The sequence below is a fragment of the Vigna unguiculata genome, chromosome 11 (genome assembly GCF_037176805.1).
Source record: "Vigna unguiculata cultivar grain cowpea cultivar isolate G323 ecotype 2 chromosome 11, ASM3717680v1, whole genome shotgun sequence".
Taxonomy (NCBI): domain Eukaryota; kingdom Viridiplantae; phylum Streptophyta; class Magnoliopsida; order Fabales; family Fabaceae; genus Vigna; species Vigna unguiculata.
The window spans coordinates 41,496,293-41,523,046 of NC_140802.1; the positions used below are offsets into that span (position 1 = coordinate 41,496,293).

The window sequence follows — 26,754 nt, forward strand, 5'->3', positions numbered from 1 at the left end:
AAAAATATTTTGTATGTAAATTTACATACAAATTATTTCGTATGTAATTCTCGATGAAGGTGCTTCTAGGGCTTGAGTGAAGGTGCTTCTAGGGCCGGGCCAATCCAGAGGAGGCACGAGTGGTGATGCTAGGGTTTTAACGTAGTCGTTGGATCGGTGATCCTTTGTATCAGTGCGAGTGACAGAGAACGAACAGAGGGTGAGTACGAAATGAAGGAAGAATAGGGTTTCCAGTGAGCTTCTTCTTCTATGTGACTAAACTTTTCTCGGAGCTTATTCTTCTCTGATAGAGCACGAGAATAAACTTGTTTTAATTTTTAATAATTAATTAATTTTAAATATGTATAATAAATTAGGTGGTAACTTATTTACGGATCCTTTATCATTATTTACGGATGCCATCTTTCCAAAAGTTGGAAAAATTGAGTTCTAACACATCAAATTTTTTTTGTTATATACGGATTTTTCGGTATGTAACTCAATTTTACAGATCCATAGGTAACATCCGTATGTAATATCTACTTTACATACAGATTTAAATCTGTATGTACAGATCTGTAGATAAATTACATTTTTCTTGTAGTGTAACATCTCAAGCTTCAACTAAGGTCCTGGGAATTTAAAGAATTTCCACCAAGAGCAGCTCAAAAATTTAGGAGGCTAAATCAAATTTAAAAATGAGATATTTTATTTAAAATTTATGTTTTGAGATTTTTTTTATACAAAATTATTTATTAAATTATCAAAATTAATTTCATTTTAAATTTTTATTTTAATAGATAATAAAATTAATTTTTTTAATCTTTTTATATATTTTTAATAATGATTATGAGTTTGAGAATCAAACTTATCCTTCTCACTAATTACTTTTGTTTCTCTATTGTTGTTTTCATATGGTATTTCTCTCTTATTTTCACATATATCTATATTGTTATTATTTTGTTCTTTCAAAAAACACTTATTTGTATTTTCTAATTCATTTTTATTATCTATTTTTATAAATTTATCTATTGAAATAAATTTATTCATAGTTCCCTTTTGTGATGCAATTAATGTCTCAAATTTTCTCTTCTTCTAAATTCTTGGATAGCTTGATTAAAAATTTCTAGTTGACATATCTATATATTTTTATGTTAAATAAAAAATTATAATATATAAAACAATATTGCTCTTACCGAGATCTTATGGCAAACCTTCAGACAAATGGTAAGATCTGGATGGCTTTAACAGACCTTGATGGAGTGCTTCTGAGGGTTGAGACACATGGGAAGATCCACGTGCAAAAGACTCTCTGGCGCTCAAGTTAGTAAGAGACTAATGATCTTTTATTAGGAGAGAGAATGAGTGTAGGAGAGTGTGTATTCCTTGAGAATACTAGATGTATTTATAGGACTTTTGAGCCTTTAATCCATGTGACAAAATATGTAATAATATAAACCAATATCAGTAAAGTAACGACTTATCTCAAATAAGCAATAATAATAATAATAATAATAACAATAATATACGTATAGAACCATACGACTAAAGAAATACAAATTTTCTTTGCAAAGCACGTGTCATCCACAACAAGTCAAGAAGTCAATATCCAAGAACCTGCAGTCGTCACCTCGCAGTCTCTAACATGCAAGCATGTTAAGACTGGGGGTCTGATGGACTATCTATCCTCGTCCCCTAAGGTGCTCGACATCCTTGTAGTCTTCAATAAATAAACATTTAAGACTAGGGGTTGGTGGACTACCCGTCCTCATCCTCTAGGGTACACAGTCCTACGACAGCACTGAAAACCACCTACTTGGAGGAACCTAGTACACAGCCTAACCGATTACATGTTGACCTTAGAGGACGACATGTTATCAGCCTGACCGACTAGGCTAACCCCCTCAAGCTACTCTAAACAAGGTTAACATGAGGTTGCATTGTATAACATGATTAGTAGGTAATTAGGCCAATTAAGTCAAGGCCCAACCGAGTAAGACCCACAAACCTTAGTATGAAAGACACATTTTGTGAAATATAATTTTTTGTTTTTACTCTGACATCTGACCACCATATCCTGAACTGACTTTAGCATCAAAATATTTTTTATAAACACTTCCCTCGTGACTCAAGACCTAAGGACAAAGTACCTCTGAAACCCATAATGTAAACCCTTGAAACCTAATTTGGAGACTTTCCAAAATATATATCATTCTCGTAAAAAAGAAAAAGAAAATATTGTGCAAATGATTTTGCTTCGTGTCTTCTATAAAATTGTTTTCAGAGATGATGGAATAAAACTTTTCTAAATCTGAGGGAAAGTTAGTCGTATGATAAAATAAAAAGATATAATAATATTCTAATTAACTACTTTAATTAATTAGCATGAATGGTGTAGGATATAGGCATCCACCACCTAATTTTTCACCAATTAACACACCTTTTAAAAACTTGCCTGCACGTAGGTCTGATTTGAAAGAAAATAATTATCTATATGAATATGCATGTAGGTAGATAATATGTGCATTCAAATCTTTGACTTAGGTTAAAGCTATGGGCTAAAATATTCCCTTCCCACAGAAATTAATGGTCTTTCTTATATAATTAAATAAACATATATTTTATTTCAATTCGTGGTGATAAAATCATATACTACTTAAAGATTATTGCAGTTTTTACCTTCTGTTCTTTGAATTGATTGATATTTTCATTTTTAATACAATATTACTTATTTTTTATTTTTTACTTTTACGTATTTTGAAATAAATTATGTTAATATTTGTTATATTTGCGACGAATGAAAATAACACATTTATCAAGAAAGGTTATATAAAATTATTTTAACCAATAACATATTTTCTCAATCTATATATGTGAAAATTTAAGACTAACCAAGTAGTGTCATGACCTGTTATTTTTTATTATTAGATTTTTTGAAAATTAATTATTATTTTATTTTATCTAGATAAACATGACACACTTAGAAAAGAAGTAACATTATTTAAGTAAAATTGTTTAATAAATAGTATATATGTGGTTATTATGTAAAAACTTAAGCTGAGATGAGATAGTACTTGGTAGAAGACATTCGTTTTACTTAGAATTATTCTTAATTAAATCTTTGGATTTCTCTTGTACAAAGAGAATGGCTATGTATCAATGTATATTTATTTTTATGTTGCTCTTTTTAATTATATAAAGCACCCATTATATTCCTTTTTCACGGTGATATTATTAAATTAGATAAAGTCGTGTTTTTTTTTTTAATTTATTGTGTGAAATATATTTAATTTCTCACCCTAATTTTTTCTAGAAATGGAACCATGAACCACTTCATCGGGCATTTTAGTTTAAGCAGATTAAAGGAAAATAAACTAGCCTTCTTGAAAAAATATTAAAAAAAAAAATTGTCAATATTTATTCTTATATTATTAAAAACGAATAAAATATGTCTACATCTATAACACTAGAATCAACATCTATTCAAAAAGATTTTTAGAAAAACACGGGACATGACTTACTTTCACAATTAGCTTGGCCAAGATCAAATTTTTGTTTTTACCAAAAACATAAAATAAGAATTAATATTCATTTATTAAAAAAAATTATTCTGAAATGTTGTAAGACTTATTTATATATGCCCACACCAGAAAGATGTGAATAACTGAATAATTTTGTAAGATTAAACACAATTTTAAATTTCAAATTATATTTGAAATTGTATTTTAGATTACATTCAGAAAACAATTTCAAAAGCTTAGAAATTAAAGTTATGGAAGTTTCAATGTACTTTAAACAACAAAGGCAAACTAAGAAATTTAAAAGACTTTTACTTCCTGCAATTCAACGATTTCTTCATGTACCCTCTCAAATCCTTAAAACGACCCGTTTCAAAAAAAAATTAGATAATTTTTTTGAAAAAAATAATGTTCAAAATAAGACTTTAGAAATGAAATTTTTAGAAACATATAAAATGTATTTTGGAACAAATTTTTGAGAATGTATATAATATTTTTAGAAGAGTTTTCCAAAATATTTTTACATAAAATATGCTCAGAGAAAACTCTTCAAAACACATTAAATATATTTCGGAAAAAAAATTTTCAAAAATAGTTTTTATTTTTCGTATTTTATCTCTTCTTTCTCTAATGTATTCTTTCTCCTTTCTTCTTTTCTCATGCAACAGTGGTCATGATTAGAGATCGATTGAGTTTTCTTTTATTGTTGGATGTGCAATTAGTAATCATAGAACTGCAGCAAGTAATAGCAAATTTAAAATTGAAGGGGGTGCAGGCCCAGTAACCAATACCCAATCTGACCCAAAATCCAATACCCTATCACCCACCATCTTCTTCTTTCCCTATTCTATTTCTCTGCAATATATATTATCTGACCGGAATCATAGTACAAAATCTCTTTTACTTTAATTCTTGCTGCCTCGCCGGAAAAGTGAAGAAAAGTTCTGAGTCTGCTTGGAATCGCTGCCGCGCACACGCTCGACCACCCCGATTTCGCCGGAAATCTAGGACTTGTGTCGCCGACTTTAACAAGTAGGCTTCGAAACACTCTATAAATGGAATTGCTTGGCTTGAAATTGAAAATTCATGTATTAGATTGTGGTATTAAGTATCATTCTCTTTACTGTTATTTGTCGATACTATTATTATTCTACTGCTATTATAGTCCTTACGCCAATCAATGCAAAATAATGAATAGTCACAGTTTCAGGCTCATCCCAAAGTTTCATTTAGTTAACACAGTTTGGTATAGAGAATGTTTGGCTCATTTCTATGTATATTTCTGGTTTAATGATAAAATCTTATGTGCTACTTACACAATCAGTCTTCACTATCTCGCAGACTAGCACTTTCTATTCCATTCTTAAACGCATGGATACTGATGCCATTGGAGATCTGGTTGACAAGCTCAAGGTTATGCAGAATGATAACGCAGAAGATCAAGAGGAATATGATGATGTTGATGACGACGATGAAGAAGAAGAACATGAACCCATCACACTTGGCTTTGTTGACAAGCCAAAGAATAAATGGTCTCTTCAACGTCAATATTTCCCAAGCAAAGCTGGAGGAGTCCCTGTACTTTACCTTTTCATTGAATTCGTTTACAATTTACCTCTATCTTGCTTTATTGGATGTACAAAGAAAGTGCCAGTTTCTGACAGGTGATGTGAATAACAGGCTTGGCTTGACCCTTTGAATATACCTTCAGGGGGGTCATTTGTGTGTGACATTTGTGGAGACCCTTTACAATTCTTACTTCAGGTATGAAGTTAATGCCTCATGATTTTTTTTGACTTTATACCTGTTGATTGTGACATTGTATCAAAACCCTTGAATTTCTAGGTTTATGCACCGACTGAGCAGGAAACTGCATTTCACCGAATGTTGTATGTCTTTATGTGTCCCTCTATGAAATGCCTCCTCAGGGATCAACATGAGCAATGGAAACACCATCCAGAGAAGCCATCTAGAAGGTCAGGGATCATCCTCTCTTAAACAACCTATTCCATTGTTTTAGTTACTTTGATTGTTTATATCTGATTGTGTTGTGTTTTAATTGAAGTGTGAAGGTCTTCCGTAGTCAATTACCACGTGTTAATCCATTTTATTCTCAAGAATGCCCTCAGTATGATGAGAGTCACAAACCTGCTGGCTGTGGAGGTTGGTAGTCACCATTATAATAGTTTCACTTCATTTGTTGATAATAATCCCATTCATTTTTGTAGTTGTTTAGAGATCCTCTCCTTCGGTATGGTGAAGAGAGATTGTTGTTTCCGTTGTTTAGATGCTTATTTACCTTCTGGCTTGTGTTTGTGTATGTTGATTTTTGAATATTTATATTCATGATTATCTCCTTTTGAGTACTGAGTATTGAGTACTAGTGTTGAGAAGTCCTGCATGAAGTGAAAAGGACTTCATGACTACGATCAGTTACTGCACACTGTGAGACCACACTTTTATCAGGAAAAAAACAAAATTATCTGATTTCATTGTAACATAATCTTTTAACTTGAACAGGTTAATGTATGTCGTGCTTTCCCATTAAAGGGGATTAACACTTTTGATGACTTAGGTTTTGTACTACATGTGCGTGCTTTCTATGAAACAAATTGTCCTGAATCTACCTCAATTTTGATAGAATGTGTGCTTACTTTTCAGCTGTTCTTTGTGATTGGTGCGGCACTTGGAAAGGAGACAAGCTTTGTAGTAGTTGCAAACAGACACGGTATTGCTCTGAGAAACACCAGGTAATGGAATTAATTTAATGTATCTGTTTGTTTTCTTCCACAAATTTGGTTCCCATGATATTTGTTTTTTCTTTTCCAACTCACAGGCTTTGAGTTGGCGCGCAGGGCATAAAATTGCTTGCCCTCAGATACAAATTTCTTCGCCTGTTTCTGGATCCAACAAAAGTGAAACTACCTTGTTCGAGTCACATAAAGGTCAAGTGGTTTAAAGTTGTGTACTTTTATTACAATATTTATTTGCTTCTCTTTGATAGCGAAGTTATTAGTCACTTTTAGATGAAATGTAAAAGTGCTGCTGAGACTAATTACAATATTGCTCATACGTAAAACCACTTTGATAAGATATTTAAATTTGTATCTCTAATGGAACCCAAAACCACCATTCCGGACTAAAACATATACATCACTGTATACAATTTTATGACATCTACTATTTAGGTTCTTATTAGTTTACACCTGAGGTCATTCTTCTCACTATCATTCAGGTGGAAGCAAGAATCTGTGGCCTGAATTTGAGATCACCATTGAAGATGAAAGTGAATATAATAGAGACATGTCTGAGGAAAATACTGTGTCTAATTCCTTGATCTCGAGGAACAGGACTGATGACACAATGAATTCAATTTTTGATAGCTTTCAGGTATCAATTTTATCATTTTAATAAGATTTTTGTAGTTTATGTATATATTATTTGCTAATTATATTGTTTATGAACAGGGTGACGCTGACAAGAAGAGTTGGGCCTCCTTCCAGGAATGCATCGACAAGGCCCCTGAACAAGTGCTAAGGTGATAAAGATTCGCCAAATTAGAATGCTTAACTATGGCGAATTTCCTTGTGTGCCCTCGGAGGCCGATTAATTACTAAACGGGATGGGTGAAAATGTTTGACAAATATAATATATTGCCTTTTGAGATAAAAACTAAAATAAGCCGGAAAATAGTGGAAATATTTTCATTGCTACTTGTCTCTGATTAACCTAACAACATTTTAGGCAATCCAAACCTTTGGAACATGTCATAGTTACATTTAACAAAAGTAGCTGAAGTGTTAACTGTTAACTTAACACTGTTAAGTTATTTATTAAATTATAAGTTTGGAGACAATTTAGAATTTAAAATATGACTCCAAATTTCTCTCAGCCCCTTATAAAACTACATTTCCCTATAATCATATTGTGTACTAGTGTGTTCAAAATGATTAATTTGCATAATAACCAGATTAATGGCATTGAATTTATCAATATATTGGGTCTAATTACAGTTTTGGTAAATCAGGTATTATAGGAATACTAATGTTAAGCCAATATGGCCCCTTTCAAGTGGTCGGCCATCAAATGCTGATATCCCTAGATGCAGTTACTGCAGTGGACCTATGTGTTGTGAATTTCAGGTACTTGTTTTAGATGTCTATCAGTGTTTGAAGCTGAATGTAGTTCTGCAAGTAATGCTGTTTTTTTTTTTTTTTTTTGCTTGCTCAAGCAAATGTTTGTATATTGTCTTTGGATACTGAGTTGTTAATGTTGGTGGTGCCAGATTTTGCCACAGTTGCTTTATTACTTCGGCGTTGACAATGAAGTGGACTCTCTGGATTGGGCTTCAATTGTGGTGTATGCATGTGAAGCCTCTTGCAATGCAAGTTTGCCTTACAAACATGAATTTGCCTGGATTCAAATTCATTCACCTTCCACAGGCTTATAGGGATATAACAGGGAAGTGTCTTTTTTTAATTATTTTTCAAAATTTTGGGCTCGTAAGTTTGAAGTAGGTCTTTTACCTACTTCAATCATCGATTTTGAGGATTGAGTGTTGATTATGTAATTTACTTATGTAGGCTTTTTACGTCCTTGCTACAATCAATTAGAATGTATGTTTTGTTTTGAAAAGGTAATAATTTTGCAACAATTAATACTCTGTTTTTTCGTCAGCTTTCTTTCCCCGCGTTCACTAACCATTGTGGCAAACACGTTTAATTGGTTCAATTTTGATGCGCTATAAACACTGCTAGTTCTTTCAGTTAAACTTTAGATATAACACTAAAGTAATTGTATAAAAAGTCATTTTGTTTTCAATTTGATAATTCATGATTTGTTAATGATGCAAAATATCTTAACATGTCCATTTCAATTAAATTCTCAGGTAAAACTCGTCTAACAATGGAGAAGCAAGATAATTGATCCCAATCATGTTGTCAATCCCATTTATATTTTTGAATTACTAAAAAGGGTATATATATATATATATATATATATATATATATATATATATATATATATATATATATATATTTTGTTTTGTAAACTAAATTACTAGAAAATCATGTTGTTTCTAATGCTTCTTTTATCTAAGATTCCCACAAAATGTTCCTACAGAAAAAAATGAAGTTCTTCCAAATGTTACTATTGAAATGCAAAAGACAGCAACGATGTTTTGAAGTCAAAGACGAAATAATGATTAATTAGTACAGTTTCTTAATAGCTTAGACAATAATATCATATGTTTCTTTATTTATAAAAATTTTAACTTTAACATATTTATTTAAGGTAGTTTTCAATCTTACGTTTGTTTACCTGTTTTCAATTTTATGTGAGCTAATTCGTCCAAACTCACTTTTTAACATAACTTAAATCGACATGGATGCAATTTCCCTACAATATAACAAATAATAACACATTTTTAACACATTATTTATAAAACTCTTTCCTCATTTTATTAGAGATTATAAATTATAAATAAATTTATTTAATATGATGTGAAATTTATAGTCCCACTCAACGGTTTTGAATACTTTTGCTGCCACACATGGATGACTATGACGAAAGAATCATTATGAACCTATCTTGCTGGTAAATTGTACAATGTCTGAAGAATACCCAGCAAACACAAACACGAAAGCATGACATGAGCTTATCGGTCATGATCAAAAAGAGACTATCAGATTCAGCCTCTATCCTTGATGGGGGACTTACACTTTATACTATTGAATCTCTCTTCAATGACTGAATATAATAGTTTCAGTCGAATGGATTCTCAACTAAGTGACCTAACAACTCCTTCTTCGGACGGTTATACTTACACTCACTCCGGAAAGAAAAATCTGATGAGGATAATTTGTATGGAAATTCTAGTTAATTTAACCAAACAAATCAGCCTAAGATATGCTTATAAACTAGATTTTCTGTAAACACTTAAAAAAAATGGAAATCAGTTTTTCCCTATTGTAAAAAAAATTATAAACTTTTTTTTAACTTATACTTAATTTTAGTTTATAGAAAAAAAAATTATTATAGAATTGTTTACCTTTACGGCCAGGTGGTCCATCCAATGATACAAACGTGACAATCCATGAAATAGTCATCAATCCCTTTCTTCAAAGGTCAATATCAAGTATTAGAAATATGCATCTTAAGAAGAACCTGGAAACTGATAATTTACATGGTTCAAATATAGACAGACTTATACCTTTTCCTTATATACAGACAAAAGACAAAGGCAATACTTGCTGCTAATTTATCTAACATAACTACTTTGCTACAATCAATTGTGTAACCACAATGATACATTCAGGTACTGTACTTGTATTTATTGTGTTGAGACAACCTTTCCAGAGCAACATATAAATCCTTATTAATAAAATCAAATATGGTATTTGCAAGGTAAACCATTACAGTTCAATTATATCATTCTCCTATTCTAACGAAAAAGTATTTTATAATAAATGTGGAGCTAGTAAAGCAATAATTAACAGAAATTTTCTACGCAATCAAGCTACAGTGATAACAGAAATGGCTAAAATCGCAACCGTTTTTTTTTTCTTTTTGGAAATTTAAGCAAAATAATGGAATGGATAAAAAAATAATAAATGAATGAAGAGACTGATTTTCACGGAAAGGCGAAACGCGACTTCCTTCATCAGCAAGAAGAAGATCCGATCATTTCACAGCTAGAGAAACAGGAAGCCTAATCAAGCCCTAGGAAGATTTACAAAATTAAAAAAATAGCGCGTAAATTAAAAAGCGAAGGTTTCGAATAACCGGATTTCGTGATCCAGATCAGAAACCGGTCATCGCCAGATCCGTGTCCTGGAAGTGGAATCATACGCCGGCGCTGGATCGATAGCGGTAGAGCTTACCGAACACGTGCAGAGCAGTGACGAAGCCGATGAAGCAGAGGCTCATCACGAGCACCACCGTCGGCGAGATCTTGAGGCCGGGAGCGTCGTCGGTGTAGAACCGCAGCATGTTGCTTCCTCCTGTGCCGGAACCGCTTCCGACGGAAGCGGAGCTGCTCCCGGCTCCGAGACGGCGACGGCGCATCCCGGCGGTGGCGGCAGCGGAGCCACGGGGAGCCATCACGCCGGGCCGCGTGGTGGCAGCGGACGTTGATGATTGAGATTGCGATACGCCTCTCGCCATGTCGAAAAGATGCGAAAATCACGAGGGAGGAGTGGTGTCGGAAAAGAACAGAGTTGAGAATGGAAATTTGCGAGAGGATCGTAAAACGCATAAAATTATTATGTTGCTAAAGAAAATAACAAATTATTAGTATTATTTAAATATCACCGGCTTCACTTATCCACTTGTTAATTGATGTATTAATAGTAATAAGATGAGATTTATTTAAGGATCAGAACCTATATAAGTTTACAATCTTAATCTTGCACATTCAAGTTATAAATAGATGCAGAAGATATTGAAACTATGATTATTTCTTAAATAGGTATATTATTGTTATTTATTTATAAGGTTCTTTTTTTTATGTGATATTGGCTTTCTTCAAACTTCCTGGGATCGTGAAGATTGTTGTTGCAGTTAATAAATATTACATAGTCACTCTCCTAATATTATTAGGACCAAATTAATATTTTTAATAAAATATACAACCAATTTAATTAAAACTATAAAATAATTAGTTGGTTAAGATATCACTTGAAGGAACTTTCTCATTATTTAATACGAGTGATTGTTTTGAAAAATGAAGGCACTAATTTCAATGCTAATCTGTTATTATAGAAATCATAACTCGATCAAAATGTCAATGCCAACTATAATATGATGTAGCCAGATGCATCTGATAGATGCATATCAACTCACATACCAACCATACATAATAACAAGCAAAAAAAAAAAAAAACTGTATTATTTATCTCTACCGTTGAGAAAACAAATATTAGGATCAGTGGAATCACCACCATCATGCATGGATTTACAATGTGTCATGCACGCATCTTTTTATATACGACGATGCCAAAGAACATAGAGTTATATATATATATATATATATATATATATATATATATATATATATATATATATATATATATATATATATATATATATATATATATATATAATTCATTTACATAGACGCAACACCTTGAATGAATTCAATAGAATGAATAAGGTGGTTGGTGGCTACGTAGCAGGGGAAGGTCTATTATCAAAGGAAAATTCCTTGGTGTGTGCAACGGTAACAATTTCATGGAGGGTTGTGTTGGTGGTGGGGTCATTGGTGTGACCCATTTCCACTTCGTGCTGCGAGTACGAAGGAGAAGGGGAATCCATGTCCCACGGCTGAGTGTGGTCGCCGTCGAAGTTCGAACGCCGTGGAGAGGTGGGGAAGCTGTCCATTTCAGAACGGTAGTAGCGCAGGAGGTGCATCGGAGACATGTGGTGGCTCGGGGTGGTGGGTCTGCTCGACATCGGTGTCCCCGACAAGGACAAGGGTCCCACACGGTTCTGTCTTATCTGCTTCTTCGCGGTCTGGTGCCACTTCCGCAGTGCCTCTGCAACTCTCTCGTTGAATATCGTTGGCTTCATTGTTGAACCCATCTGTTGTATTGTATATACATTAATTGTAATTAATTATTATGAAAAGAGAGCACAGGAGGAACAGGGTTTTATTACTACCTGTGTCACTAGAGCATAAAGAGGAAGAGTAACGTAGCTGCACAGGATTTGAATAAGTACCCTGACAAATCCGATTAACTTAATTATAATCAATGTTTTAATTAATATAGCTAGTTAGAGTCATGATGAAAGGTGACGATGATACCAACCCCATTGCAATTCTGATCACAACATCCTCGGTATGTGCGTGGAAACAAGATTTAATCCCAAATTGAAGCTGTGATTTAAACAATGGTGATTATTTAGTTTTTTATCGAACGTAATTGTTTTTTGTTTTAATAATCTACGATGACTTACCGCAGACCATGAGAAGAAAGCTAGCTGAAAAGCATTCTGTTTGGGTGTGGGGACAAAAATAAGAAAGAGTCAACTCATAATATATATAAATTAATTATGATTATGTGATATAATTAAGCAACATAAGTAGTACCTGAAAGAGAACAAAGTTAATAAGGTAAAGAATAAGAGCAGGTCGGTTAAACCAGAACAAATAATCCCCTGGCTGGACCAATGGCACTCCCTTTAGAATCTCTCCTCTTTGTTGAATTCTCAGACCCATCTCAGTTATGATCACTTGCAACTTGGTTCCAACTAACAGAATTATCTACATTTTTATGCACATTACAGGGTTCAAATTATGGATATGTATCACCATCGATCACTTGGACCAAATAATTAATGAAAGTTTGAGTTGAATGTGCTCACAATCAAAGGAATAAATGGCAGCCACAAATAAGAGTACGAGCCTGTCCATGCAGATACACATCACAGTAAATAATAATAATAATAATAATAAGTCAAATGCGTTTGTAGCACGTAATTGCTTAATTACCATGAGTGTTCAAGAGGAGAAAAAGCACCGCGAAGAACCAGAATGGAGGACTGAAATTTTTTAAAACATAAGTTAAATCATAATATATATGTAAAATTTCTTAATTTCTTGACCTATCAAACTTTATAGAAAGATGACAAGATGCACAAAACCTGATTCCAACAACGACTTTGAAATCCTCGTCCAGTGATCGTTTAATGTATTTCCGAAAATCAAATTTGGAGTGACTTTGAGGAGCCAAATGTGCCTGAAAAAAAATCAAAGTAAAATTCCAAGTCATTTATTACGAAAAATGTAGAATGGTTTGAAATTGTTGAAATGATAATTAATTTCTAATACTTTTTTTTTCTAGGAAATTCAGAGAAGGAAAAACCAAAATAGTAACGTGTAATCGATGGTGTTCTGATGAAAGAAAATGGCAAATGAAACTACGAAGAAGGAGACATTTGATTACCATGATAAATCCATGTCTTAAGGTCAAGTAATCCACTTTAGGTACTGATCTCACAAATTGCCTAAAGAAACAAACCTGAAATCATCCAATCTCAGCAAAATTAATGAATAATCACACACAAGTTAAACACTCAATGCAAAGTGGTCCTAATGCAAGAATACTCAGATTTTTCAGATAAAGAAAAGGTCCTATTCAGAAAGTCATGAACAAAGGACCACTGCAAAGTCTAAATCCGCGTTCCGATTATCTTATGGAACTTTATTTCTGAACAGTTTCATATTATTTGATTACATATTCAGTGTATATCAGTCTTCTCCAATTTTCTCTATATGTAGAAAGTGTGTGTATATGAATATGAAAATGCAGTGATCTTTCACATTAGTTTCTAAGATTCTAAAATTTAAAATTTATAGATGTCAAAGCGGGTCCATCATTTCGTCAAGAAAAAGACGAGCTGGATTGTAATTTTCAATTCGTCAGCCTACTATAATCTGGCTCGCCTAACCCGCTAGTTTAGCGGGTTAAAACAGCCAACTCATCTTGATCCGCCACCCCATTTTAGTATCTGGCTTTTATATCTTCATTTAGCTTCATATTTATTTAGTGTCATCACAAAATGAAAAGAGAATTAAAAAATAAAAATAAACAAATAAATTGCTTGGTACAAAGTCAGAGTTCATAAATAAAGTTTAGAAAAAAAATTATATTATATTAAATGGGTGGGGTTAAATTCAGCTTATATCAAGTTATGAAAATAAATATAATAGATTTGGCTTACAATCCACATGAGGACAGGGTTTTTGGTCCAGAAACTCAAATGTCTCCTTCCAAACGATGTTTCTCTGGCAAATCTAAATCGTTCAGGATCTGAAATATCACACAATCAGAACAATAATTCTGTGTTATATGTTACATGTTAAAAAAAATATTGATAATGTGAGTAAATTATTATAAATTCTTATGCATTTTGTTAATTTGTGAATACAAAAAATATTCATGCAGAAAAGAACTAACCATGTGAAAATTGGTACTCTGGTGTCTTGGTTTCCTCTTCCCATCTTTTCCACCTCTTCATCTATATTGAAATAAAATTCAAACAAGTAAAAGGGTAATTATGTTTTTGCAAAAGAAAACTAAAATTATTAAAAAAAAAAATTGTTTTTGATATTATTACCTTTGCTCTTCCTAGAGCCATGGTGGTAATGCAATAAAGGACATGAAAAACAGTTAGCACAAAGATAAATATATGGAGTTGATGGATGCCATCGGATGACACAAACGGGACTTTACCCTGAAACATTTTGCATTATTACATAAAATAAACAATATTAGTATATCAACAAACAAAATGTTAGTTATGTTAATCAAACATATTCAGTTTTTATGAGTAATTTCTTCAGAAAAAAGGGAAATTTGGATGAAAGAAAAAAAAGACTAGCTATTGTAGACCAATAATGATACTAAAACTAGATTGAGAATAATAATAATAGGGTTTTCCATGTTGGAACAAGACATTGTTTTTTTTCTTTTTTCATGGACCATGTTTAATAGGTTTCATGGTGGTAAAATATATTCTTATTATTACAAGACAAGAAAACACAAGTCATGCAATACATAACTTGTTGGAAGTCCCAATATTGACTAGAGATAAGACTAATTCATAATATATAAGTGGTGCAATTTTCATCTTATAAACTGGTTTTGTAAGATTGAGTTAGATTTAAAACTCATTTCTAATATGGTATCAGAACCAAGTTAGAGTCTCACACACTACGTTCTAAATCACACTTTCATTTCCTTTTCCTTTTTTAACTTCTCTTTTCGTGCAGAAACTTCAACTTTTCAACTCATAATAATATTCCGGTCTTTTTCCAAATAAAATCGTCAGTAGAAGATGAGAATAAATTAAGACAGCATTTTTTTCTTAAAAAAATCAAAGATTCAGATTTGCATGACATGTGCTGCAACATTTTCCTCTGCATTATATACACTAATGTCATTCATTCAGAAAGGCAAAAAATTCTTTGTTATTTGGATAATATATGTGGTGGAGCTAAGCCTGATTTTTTTGTTTTCACAATTTGGTTCTATCAGATATTCCTATGCATGAAGACTTTTAACATATTGGCCCCCCAAGACATTATATTATCTCTGACTTGTGTGACACAACCATAGAAGAAATACACAACCACGATACGTATATATCACTGTCGTACATTTTAATGTAGAAAACGACTTCTTCAAAAACAATTAAGAAACCGTGACATTATTGAATTGACATAACTGTCTTTAATTGTTTCTCTGTCCCATATTACAAGTCTTTATTTTTAATATTTAAAAAAAAAGTATACTAAATATTATTATATTGTTACTTTTTTTTAAGCATATTAGTTATCTGTCAGTACACTCATCTTCTTAAATAAAAATTACCGAACAAGTAATATAGTCATTAAGTCTCTCTCTCTATATATTAATAAAAGTTTATGAATATATATATATATATATATATATATATATATATATATATATATATATATATATATATATATATATATATATATATATATATAAAGCTATAACACATGTATTATCGATCATTACATATGTTGGCATAGTAAAACGTTTCTATCAGTATATAGATTTAATGTCTACACTAATAATTTATTTTTTGTTCAGAAAAAGTCTGAACCTTATTCCTTATTTTCTTTCACTGATTTGGAAAAACAGAAAAATAAGAATGCTCATTAAAGTATATGCTACTTGATCATAGGACTCAACAACTGGTATCACTCTCTATTAAACTGTCTGTTAGAAGAGAACAATCTTCTTAACATATTTATTAAATATCATTATTAGTAACTTAAAAAAGAGTGTATGACACTAATGTGTAGCAAAAATCTTAAAAAGTTAACTTTAAATTTCAGTGAATCTTACAAAACTGAGTAAAAATCCTTGAATGATTTGGTATTATTTTAAGATCTAGAATTGAAGACTAAAATTCATCCTTCCACAATTATTTATAGAAAAATATTTTTTTAATAACTAAATTTTAACAATTTTTACTTAGAATTTAAGGTGGTATATTTTAATTGAATCTTAATTACTGCAAACTAGAGAAAAATTGTGAAGAAAAATATATGGTAGAAATTGCTTGAGAACTGAGAAGAATAACAAGATCCTACCAACCTCGCCACACTTGTCGCTTCCTCCTCCGGCCAAAACACGGCGTGGAGTTACCTCGTTTGAACCATTGAACGCCGCCAACAACCTGCGGCTGTTGGTTCCGTGTTCTGATTCTTCAGTATCTGTGTTTTCGTGGCTACAAGGGTGCCATGTTGATGCAACTTTCTCTGATATACATATTCTTGATATCAGACCTTGTCCAACCGTCAAAAGCAACGATAAGAACCCCAATAACATAAGCTCTGCAACAACCCAACAAAGTTTTCATTTATCAACTAATCATTAAGATTTTCTCATTGTTAACAGTTTAAACCTGATTTGATCTTTTCCAGTGACTCGTACAGCGCTCTTTTGTGCTTCTTCTTCAACCACTGCTTGCATGCCAGTATTGTGTTAATCATCAGATTAACATATAAATGTAGTGTGCAAACAAAAAAACGGTTGAAAATTGTTCATACCTTTCCGATGAGGTGGATGATGTGTTCGATGATTATAGATATTAAGATCAAAACAAAACAGACAGTGGAGACGGCCCATGTGGGTGTTTCCTCCAAGTTTCTTCCTCCACCTCCACCTGCCATGGATGATTAGTTCTTCTTTTTTCTTTTTTGCAGAAAAAGGTTGAAGAGAAGAGTTTTAAAGAGAAAGAAAAATTGGAGTTATGAAAAGGGTACTCTGTGTTTAACTTCTTTTAATGATTGAAGTGTGGTTTGGGACAAATGGTGGTTATGGCTTCTTTGTTATATATGCTTTCTAAAAGAGAAAGAAGAGAATTTATTCATAACAGCTTTCTACTTCTCTTTTTTTAAGCAAACACCAATAACTTTAAGGCTCTTGCTCTTGACTTTGACGTATAAATTCTTTATAGGATTTAAATATATTAGAAAAGACCAACCCCTTCAAAAGAAACTACTTAGTCACAAAAATGTTTCTAATTTTAAATTAATTTATGTTTCCATTCTTTTAGTAAAATATTGTATTCTTGATGTTTATTTATATTGTATTCAAATATAAATTGTTATATAGATTACTTACAATTCTTACTCGTATAAGTGAAATATTTTATGATATTTGGAACTAAAACAATTTATTGTAAATAATAAGAATAGAAAAATGTGAGCTATATATATTGAGAACATATTTAAAATCAAATAATAAGAGAAAACAGACTTAATTGCTTTATATTAAATGTGGATGATGACTTTTAAGTTTAATAAATAGTAACATATTTTATCAGAAATTACTCCTTCTATAAAGATTTAGGTAGTATTTGACTAACATTTTGGTTTTACTTTTATGAATGGAGAAGTGGGGACAAATTAATATATTTTTCAAAAAGCTTTAAAAATTTATTAATAAAAAGAAAAGAAAAATGGGTTTTAAGTGAAAGGGAATAACTTTTGCTGTCTTTTTTCCCTTGGTGTCTCTCCATTCCCTCACCTCACTGAAATTGTAGGATTCTATTAAAGGGCCAACAGCCCTTGAAGTGTTAAAAAGTTTGTTGTAATTTGGGATGAACAACAAATTATGGACAACCATAAATATTGCCAAATATTAGGATTGGTCACAAAAATAATCTTTATAATTGACTCATTATTCATGGATTATCGAAAACGAATCCTATACAGTTAGTCACATCTTCAATCATTGAAATAATTTTCAATTAGTTTTAATGATTTTTTTAGAGAAAAGTTTATCAGAAACAATAACTCAACTCAAAATTTACAGCATCTCCGATCCAAAAATTATAGAATCGTTGGAAGTTTCACACCGACAAGAGATAAGATCAATTCACAATATAAGTAGATACAATCCTCACCTTACAAGCCGGTTTTGTGGGATTAGGTTAGGTTTAAAACTTACTTCTAACATAGTATCAGAGCCGGGTTAGAGTATATCTAGTAACCCTAACTCAATTGGCCTTATCTATAGTTGATGTGAGACTTCTAACACACCCCCTAATTTATTGTTAGCTGGTGTTGAATTTTCTTATTCTTACTCACATATCCTCACTTTTTGAATTTCCAACTATTATTTTAAATTACTTATTTCATGAACTACGTACCTTCTAGCATTGTAACTACTTAAATCAATGAATATATAATTTATAATGTACGATAAAACTAAATATAGATTTAGTTTTTCATAACTAATAAATATTAATAAATGTTACAAGTAATGTTATTTTCTCACATAAAGCGTGTTCTTCTCTATTTGAAACCCCACCCCTCTTCTATCCAATATCCCTCGTTGTTATACGTTTTTATTTTCAAAGTTATTATTCAATATTAGGTATGTCTTCTTGGGTAAAGAAAATTACAATGACAATAAAAAAGTTAATATACTAAAATAGAAAAGGCATATTATGTTCATATTTATTTATTTGTCACATATTATACTTTATTGTTTGGTCTAATCTATATAATATATGGACAATATTATTTTTAAAATTAAATTTTGACAATTTTTCTTATAATTTGAAGTGATATTTTTTAAGTAGTTTTAAAATGTAAAAAAAAAATTGAGAAAATCAAAAATGAAAAATCACTTAAAAACGTCATTTCATGTTATAAAAGAAAATTATCAAAATTTAATTGTCAAAAAATATTTTTTATAATATATACATGTCACTAGTATTCATTATTTACTTTAACCGTAACTATATCTTATTGTTTACTTGTGATAACTATTATATAAACAATTGAAGTGATTTAAAAAATATAATTTGATATTACTAAACTTTTCTCCCAAAATTTAGATGATAAATATGTATGTATAACTCCACCTTTGCTAATTAATAACCAATCTTTAATAAAAGTTTGACATTTATTATAATTTTGCACATTTAACATGTTATATTTCGACACCTAAATTTTTATATTTATTTGACATTATTTTTTATTATCATTCTTTTTTTATAAATATAAAATAAATTTATATTTATTAAGATTATTTTATATATCAAATGAGTTGTCAAATTGGTTGTAATTGTGTGTAACAATTTTTTTTTTCCTTGTTATAAATGTTGTTTGAGTTGTAAGCATTTATGTGGCAAAAGTGTAGTTTACTTTTTGCAACAAGATCAAACTTTTAGCAGTAAATATTGACAATTCTTCCAAGCAAAAATGTCAGCTTTACATATCCAACTCATGCAAAAACCTCAATTGAACTTCCAATAATTACTTTGATATATAACAATATATTAATATATTAATGTTGACCTAACAAAAAGTGAGCTATGTGGTAAGGACCATAGATGAATTTGTCACATCTAATGCACTTTTACATTATCTTCTAATTATTAGTTACTTTGTGAAGGAAACTTTGCAATCATATCAATAAATGTTGAAATTTTTTAAAAGCTTGTGGTATTAAGTAAAGGATCATAAATGACTTCATTAAGGTGAAACTTTCTTCCAATGATTCCCTTAGACTTGAAGTACTTGGTTGTAAAATTTAATGGATCATTTACATAAACCTTTTAATAATCGATTAATTACCCTTTGGTCAAATGTTTGAGTTAAGCATCTAAAACTTTAGTGCTCAAAGACAAGGCCAAAATAGTTTATACTTTGACTTTACTAATAGTTGTTTAAAATATATCCACTAATATTATTTTTTTAAATGTTGATCAACCTAGACAAAAAAAAAAAGTTATTCTATTATTTCAAGGATAGTTGGTCTAATATTATTTTTTTTAAATGTTTATAAATTTAGACAAAAAAAAATTATTCTATTATTTCAATTCACTGGACCAAACTAGGCAATAAATATTTACTCCATATGAATATTTTTAGGGATATATTAGTCTACTTCGTGGTTGACTTCTAAAAGAGATTGGTGTAGGGATATATTAACTCGTTTTTATTAGTTTTTCATAATTTTTTTTCTTTTTTTATCATTTTAAATGTACATTTTTTTTAAAATATACCCAATCATGTAAATATTTTTTTGGAGTCTTTAATTAATTAATAAATTATTTTAATGAAAAAGTTAGAGACTATTATTTTTAGATATTATATTATTTTATTATAATCAATAATTAAAATTTAATATTTATAAATATTAATAGTTTAAATTACAATATCATTATAATTTTGTATCATTTAAATAATACAATACAGAAAAATTTAGTCATTTAAATAATAATTTTATTTTTATTATAACAAATTAATCCAATTGAACAAATTAAAAATATTATAACCTATTTAAATTAGTGATGATTCCTTACATCAGGTCTCGGTGTAAACTTCCACATCTATATAGTAATAATTACAAGGCTTAAATGGTCTTTTGGTCCTAGTTTAGGACGACTTTTTTCAGTTTGATCCTACTTTTGCAAATGTTTTCAGTTTGGTCCTACCTTTCGTAATTTGTTTTCAATCGACTCCTTTTCGTTAACTCTGTCTAAATCGTTAACGGAATAGTGCCAGCATGGTGATTTTTTGTGACGTGGATACTGTTCAGTGACATGTCCGTTTACACTGTCATAGCCCAGATTTTAAATTGAAATTTAGGGTTTGTGTTCATTGTGGTTTAGGGTTCCATTAAAGTTCAGCTGAAAACGAATGTCTCGTGGGGCATCTTCATCTTCTTGCAATAGTTGGGTTCACAGAACATGCAATTCCTGCCATGGTGGTTATAGGGTTTCAGGCTCACCCCCAATTTGTGATTGCGGAGACATTGCAGTGGTGCGCACAACTAGAACTACAAAGAACTTGGGTAAACAATTGTGGGGCTGTGCGAACTTTAAGGTTTGTTTCCCAGTGTTCGGCTTTGGGTGTTTCTTTTAGTTTCAGTCTTTCACTTTCATCTTCATGGTTTTTTTTTGTTGCAGAAATGTGGTGAAGATGTGTTGGGATGCATAATATTCCATGGAATGCATAAACAAAACCCTAATCATTAACAATAAACCCAATCAAATCTGACCAAAAATAACACCCTAAAGCACGACGTACCTCGACGATGAAAACGTTTTCCCCTCCGCAACGATTGTCCAAAGATGAGCAACGAACTGAGAAGACAAAAATTGATCTGAAAGGCCAGATTCCAGAATTTCAAAGAGCATGACAAAATCCCTCAATTCGACCCCAAATGCACAATTCGACTTAAACAACCCTAAACCCAATTTAATCCAACTTAAACCCTAAAATCAATCCCCAATTTCAATTAAATGGTCAGCACAGTGCAAACGGACACATCACTGAACAATATCCACGTCACACAAAATCACCACGCTGGCACTGTTCCGTTAACGATTTAGACGGAGTTAACAAGAAGGAGTCGATTGGAAACAAATCACGAAAGGTAGGACCAAATTGAAAACATTTTCAAAAGTAGGATCAAACTGAAAAAAGTCGTCCTAAACTAGGACCAAAAGACCATTTAAGCCTAATTACAAAGACGACGGTAAATGGCCCGGGATTTATTGGTTGTTCATCTATTTAATTGCAAAAAAAAAAGAATATATATATATATATATATATATATATATATATATATATATATATATATATATATATATATATATATATATATATATATATATATATATATATATATATATATATATATATATATATATATATATATATATATATATATCATAATATTAGCTGTTATTTTATTTGTTTTGTTGTGAGTTTAGATTGTGATTGATAAGAAGACAGGGGAAGTCTCTCGTCATGATCACAAGTCGTTTAACAAGTCGTCAAGGATTTTTGTTATTTTTATTTTTTGTCATTTTAGGAAGATTCATTATGTTTGTTTTTTTTTTTTTATCGTTTATTTTTCTTCACCTTTAAGTTGGTTTGTATGAATATGAATTTGAACCATAGATTTTCGAATTGTCCAAACTTTCGCTTTTCGATTTAACTATGCTAAATTAGTGTGCAATTACTTTATGATTAGTCTAATGAAACCTTGGTACAAATAAAATAATATATTCAAAAAAAAAAAATATATATATATATATATATATATATATATATAACAATAAATATAAAAAAATATATAAATGTATAAACGATTATCTTTTATTTTTCTATTTGAATTCTTAAATTTATTAATGATTAAATCAAAACCAAAAATTTTGAGAAACATAATTACTAAAGGGAAATCAATGATAAATAAGTTCAATCAAAATATGGTTTTAGAAAATATTTAAATATTCATATTTCAATCATTTCTATAATTATGTTTTGAGAAATAATAAAAAATTTCTATCATAAATACTGCAATAAAACTAATATTTTATTATAAAATGAGACAAGATTTTTTTAAAAAAAATATATAAAAGAGAACCAGTTATATACATGAGTAGGAAAAATGCATTTATGTTTTTCCAAATTTTGTTTTTCTCAAAAATAAAGTATAACAGAAGAGAAATGAATGAATGAAAATAACAAATTTATTTTAGAATACAATTAAGAAAATAATGAAATATGAAGATTTGATATCAATTAAGATAGGTTGAGTTTCTTGTGTATAAAGTACTATAAAATTTATTTTATAAGTTGATTTGTTAAAGTTGAATTAAATTTAAATTTTTCTCTTGGTATTATTGGTATCAAAGACATCTAAAGATTATCTTAACGAGATTTATAGTTTGTTTGGTCTGTTGTGTGTCACCTACTATTGAAATTTATTTGTCACCCGTTATCAGGTCACTATCGAACATTCATTAAAATTTACACTTCGATATGTATATGTCTCGGTGTGAAGAAGGATATGTTACATATCTCACATCGACTAAAGATAAAACAAGTTTTCAATATATAAATCAATGCAAACCTAACTTTACAAACTAAATTTTATAAGATTGAGTTAAGCTTAAAATTCAATTCTTAAGATAAACTGAGCAACTAAAAAAAAGAGTATAAAATATATTTTAGTTTTATTTTTCTATATATTTTATCTTATCCATTCTTATTTTATAAGATACTTTGAATATTTATTAAAATTAAATAATATACGTTATAAAATAAATTAAAAATGACATATTTCGTCCCTTCAAAATATTACAAAATATTATGTTTTATTCCTAAACTAAGATACAAAGGATTTAATTTCTGCACTCTATTAAACTCGTATAAAACATTATCCCAATAATTAACATGTAGATGTTTTCGATATGACAAATGAAATATCATTTTAGATTATAACGTAATCTTCACATGTCGTCTGTTAAAAGTAATATTTATTTACATAACTTTTATAAAATGCGAAAACTAAATACTTTGTAATTTAGTTTATAGACAAAACAGATCTTATAATAGTTGAAGTAAAAAAAAAAATATTTAACCCATTAAAAATTTTCATAATTTAATTATTATTATTGTTATTAAGATGGTCAGGTCCCTATATTCCTCCTTCAATGTAATGATAGTACTTTGTTGGAAGTACTTATTTCTATGTTAACAAAATCTTATTTCTTTTCTTCATTGGGTTGGTAACCCAACCTTCAATAATTGTGTTCACATCGCAACCTTTTTCTGTTTCATATCGCCATTTTCCTGCATCAAGGTGATCTTTATCATGAAACACATGTAAGGAATATTAATGAACGCAAGAAAATGTGCATTTCAAAAGTCCTAAAATGAAATTGAATTTTGTTCAAAGGTGCCGAGTCTGCAATTACCATAACTAGCATCCCACCAATTTAGTTCATTTCATGTCCCTTCTTCAACCACATATCTTCATCTTCTCTTCAACCTTTATCAATTTAATCTTCATCATCTTCTTCCACACGCCACCAACAAATCTCAACTTTCTTTTAATATGATTGAAATCAAGTGTTAATTATAGCCTTATATTAATAAAAATAAACAAAATAAGTAATATTTGTAAAAAAAAAACTATAAATTTATTATCTTCAAATTTTAAATAAAGTATGATGTTATAATTTGTTACGATCGAACGAAGATTCATTTAGATATGATTGTCTCGATCTCTTATTTTATTGTCAGATCATCATCTTCATGACAAAAGCAAAATCAAGCAAAATATTCTTGATGAGTAAAGAGGTAAGAATGATACAATAAATTCATTTTTCAGCAAAACTAATTTGGATTTTTTTTTTAAATCCAGATCCAAATATTCGGATCAAGAGTTAAATTCAGTCCAAATATTTGGATCAAGTTCAAGATCCAGAATCCATTTCTCATAAAAGAAATTTAAATTGAATTTTATAAAACTTGTGTCCTTAAGGCCAACACAACTCAACCTGTTCGGGTCGTCGAACTCGCTTGGCCCATTAGGGTCTCGAGCCTGCTCAATCCGTACAGGTCGTCGGGCACGACTCGTCCAAATTATTGAGCCGGCCTGACCCAGCCCATTTGGGTCTTTGGGCTTGCATGGCCGGTTCGGGCATCGGGCCTGCCCGGTCTGTACAGATCGTCTGGCACAGTCCGTGCGATCGTCGAGTCGACTCAGCTTGTCTGGGTCGTCGGGCTGACTTAACATGTTCGGGTCGTTGGGCCTGCCCACTCCATACAGGTTGTCAAGCACGACCCATCCGAGTCATCTGGCTGACCCATCCCACTCCATCTGAGTCTTCGGGCCCGCCTGACACGTTCGGGTAATCGGGCCTGCCTGTTCGTTCGGATCTTAAGGCCCACCTAGCCCGTTTGAGTCGTTGGATCTGCTTGGCCCATTCGAGACATCGGGTCCACCTAGCCCATTCGGGTCTTCGGGCCCACTTGGCCCGTTCAGGTCATCGGGCTCACCCAACTTTTTCAGGTCATTGGGCTCGACCAACTCATTCAGTTTTTCGAGCCCGCCTAGCCCGTTCATGTCTTTAGGCTCACCCAACTTGTTCTGGTTGTCGGGCTCGCCCGACCCTTCAAGGTCGTTGGGCCTGCTCAGTCTGTACATGTTGTCTAGTAAGGCTCATCCGAGTGTGAATTTAGCCTAGTCCATCTCAATCTTTAACCTAACCCAACTAAAAATTGAAATTGAAATTTTGGATTGAATTTGTTGGATTATCTATATTTGAAAATCTTAATTTATAGAATGGATATCCAATCCATAAAATATATAAATATAGATTAGATTGAAATCCAGATCCTTTAAAATGAATTTTAAATGAATTGGATTTTTAATAAAATAGATTTTAAATGGATTGGATCGAAACAAAAGTAGATTGAATTAAGAAAATTAGATTTTTTGTCCATCCTAATACTATTACCAAATGTTTCTAATATCTAATATAAAGATAGAAATCCAACCTATATATATATATATATATATTCACATCTCATTTTAAGCTTACCTATGTATTCTACTATACAATTATGCATTAATGACATTTTACTTGCAAAGTTGCACACTCTATTCAATATATCAACTTTGTCCCTATAAAATTGCCTAAGATTAGGTAAGAGTCAGATTTATGGATTAGTATGGACATAAACGGATCACATTATGCCAAGTTTTTTTTTTTTTAAATGGTAGTAATTAATTATAGAGGAATCTTCAATAATTTTCGAAACATGTGAACATTTTAAATATTTATAAAAAAATAAATTCTGGAATATACTTATTATATTTCAAAAAATAATTTTCCTATCTTTACTCTTTACTATAATAACTTTTTATAAAGAGGATATGTTTTAAAAAAATAAAAAAGATAAAATGGAAGAGGATTAAACAGTAATTTCTGTATTAATCGTACATATTAAAATAATTAAAAGCTACACTCTCCACCTATTTGCACTTTGAGTTGATCTTAATCCAAAATCATAAAGGACATACCTGCATGGACTTTTTTCTCTTTAGAAGTTATTTCTAGTTTCATTTCCATTTAATATGTATTTTACAAACTAGAAAAAATTAGGATTAATCACTTAGTGGTATTAATAGAGTTAGGCATGTGTTGATATAATGACTTTTAGCTTCTAGTTCATTTAATGAGCTACCAAAATGTCTAGGAGTGAAGCTTTAAAAAACCAAACATAATATAATGTTTCATAGTTTATTTTTTTAATAAAAAAGGTTTATGTATATTTGCGTAAATTCAATGTCATGATTTACTTCTGTCAATTAATATATATATATATATATATATATATATATATATATATATATATATATATATATATATATATATATATATATATATATATATTAGA

At 30.6% G+C, this 26,754-nt stretch overlaps 3 protein-coding genes across 3 annotated transcripts; 1 reads left to right on the forward strand and 2 right to left on the reverse strand.

Moving 5' to 3' along the window:
• The first annotated feature begins 4,344 nt into the window (after positions 1-4,344).
• On the forward strand, positions 4,345-8,151 carry LOC114168612 (uncharacterized). Its single transcript, XM_028053497.2, has 11 exons — positions 4,345-4,529; positions 4,839-5,075; positions 5,178-5,261; positions 5,343-5,473; positions 5,563-5,660; positions 6,159-6,247; positions 6,334-6,442; positions 6,733-6,887; positions 6,965-7,035; positions 7,525-7,639; positions 7,783-8,151. The coding sequence occupies exons 2-11, from the start codon at positions 4,869-4,871 to the stop codon at positions 7,945-7,947; spliced, it is 1,224 nt and encodes a 407-aa protein (XP_027909298.1). The 5' UTR covers positions 4,345-4,529; positions 4,839-4,868; the 3' UTR covers positions 7,948-8,151.
• Positions 8,152-9,870: 1,719 nt separating this feature from the next.
• On the reverse strand, positions 9,871-10,790 carry LOC114168446 (uncharacterized). Its single transcript, XM_028053261.2, has one exon. It carries the CDS (start codon positions 10,659-10,661, stop codon positions 10,341-10,343), a length of 321 nt encoding a protein of 106 aa, XP_027909062.1. The 5' UTR covers positions 10,662-10,790; the 3' UTR covers positions 9,871-10,340.
• Positions 10,791-11,368: 578 nt separating this feature from the next.
• On the reverse strand, positions 11,369-17,396 carry LOC114168445 (MLO-like protein 6). Its single transcript, XM_028053260.2, has 15 exons — positions 17,083-17,396; positions 16,938-16,995; positions 16,628-16,866; positions 14,616-14,732; positions 14,456-14,516; positions 14,220-14,308; positions 13,442-13,516; positions 13,140-13,234; positions 12,988-13,037; positions 12,861-12,901; positions 12,586-12,759; positions 12,453-12,488; positions 12,305-12,372; positions 12,156-12,216; positions 11,369-12,077 (listed from the first exon to the last, which is right to left on the reverse strand). Exons 1-15 carry the CDS (start codon positions 17,203-17,205, stop codon positions 11,661-11,663), a joined length of 1,704 nt encoding a protein of 567 aa, XP_027909061.1. The 5' UTR covers positions 17,206-17,396; the 3' UTR covers positions 11,369-11,660.
• Positions 17,397-26,754: the final 9,358 nt, after the last annotated feature.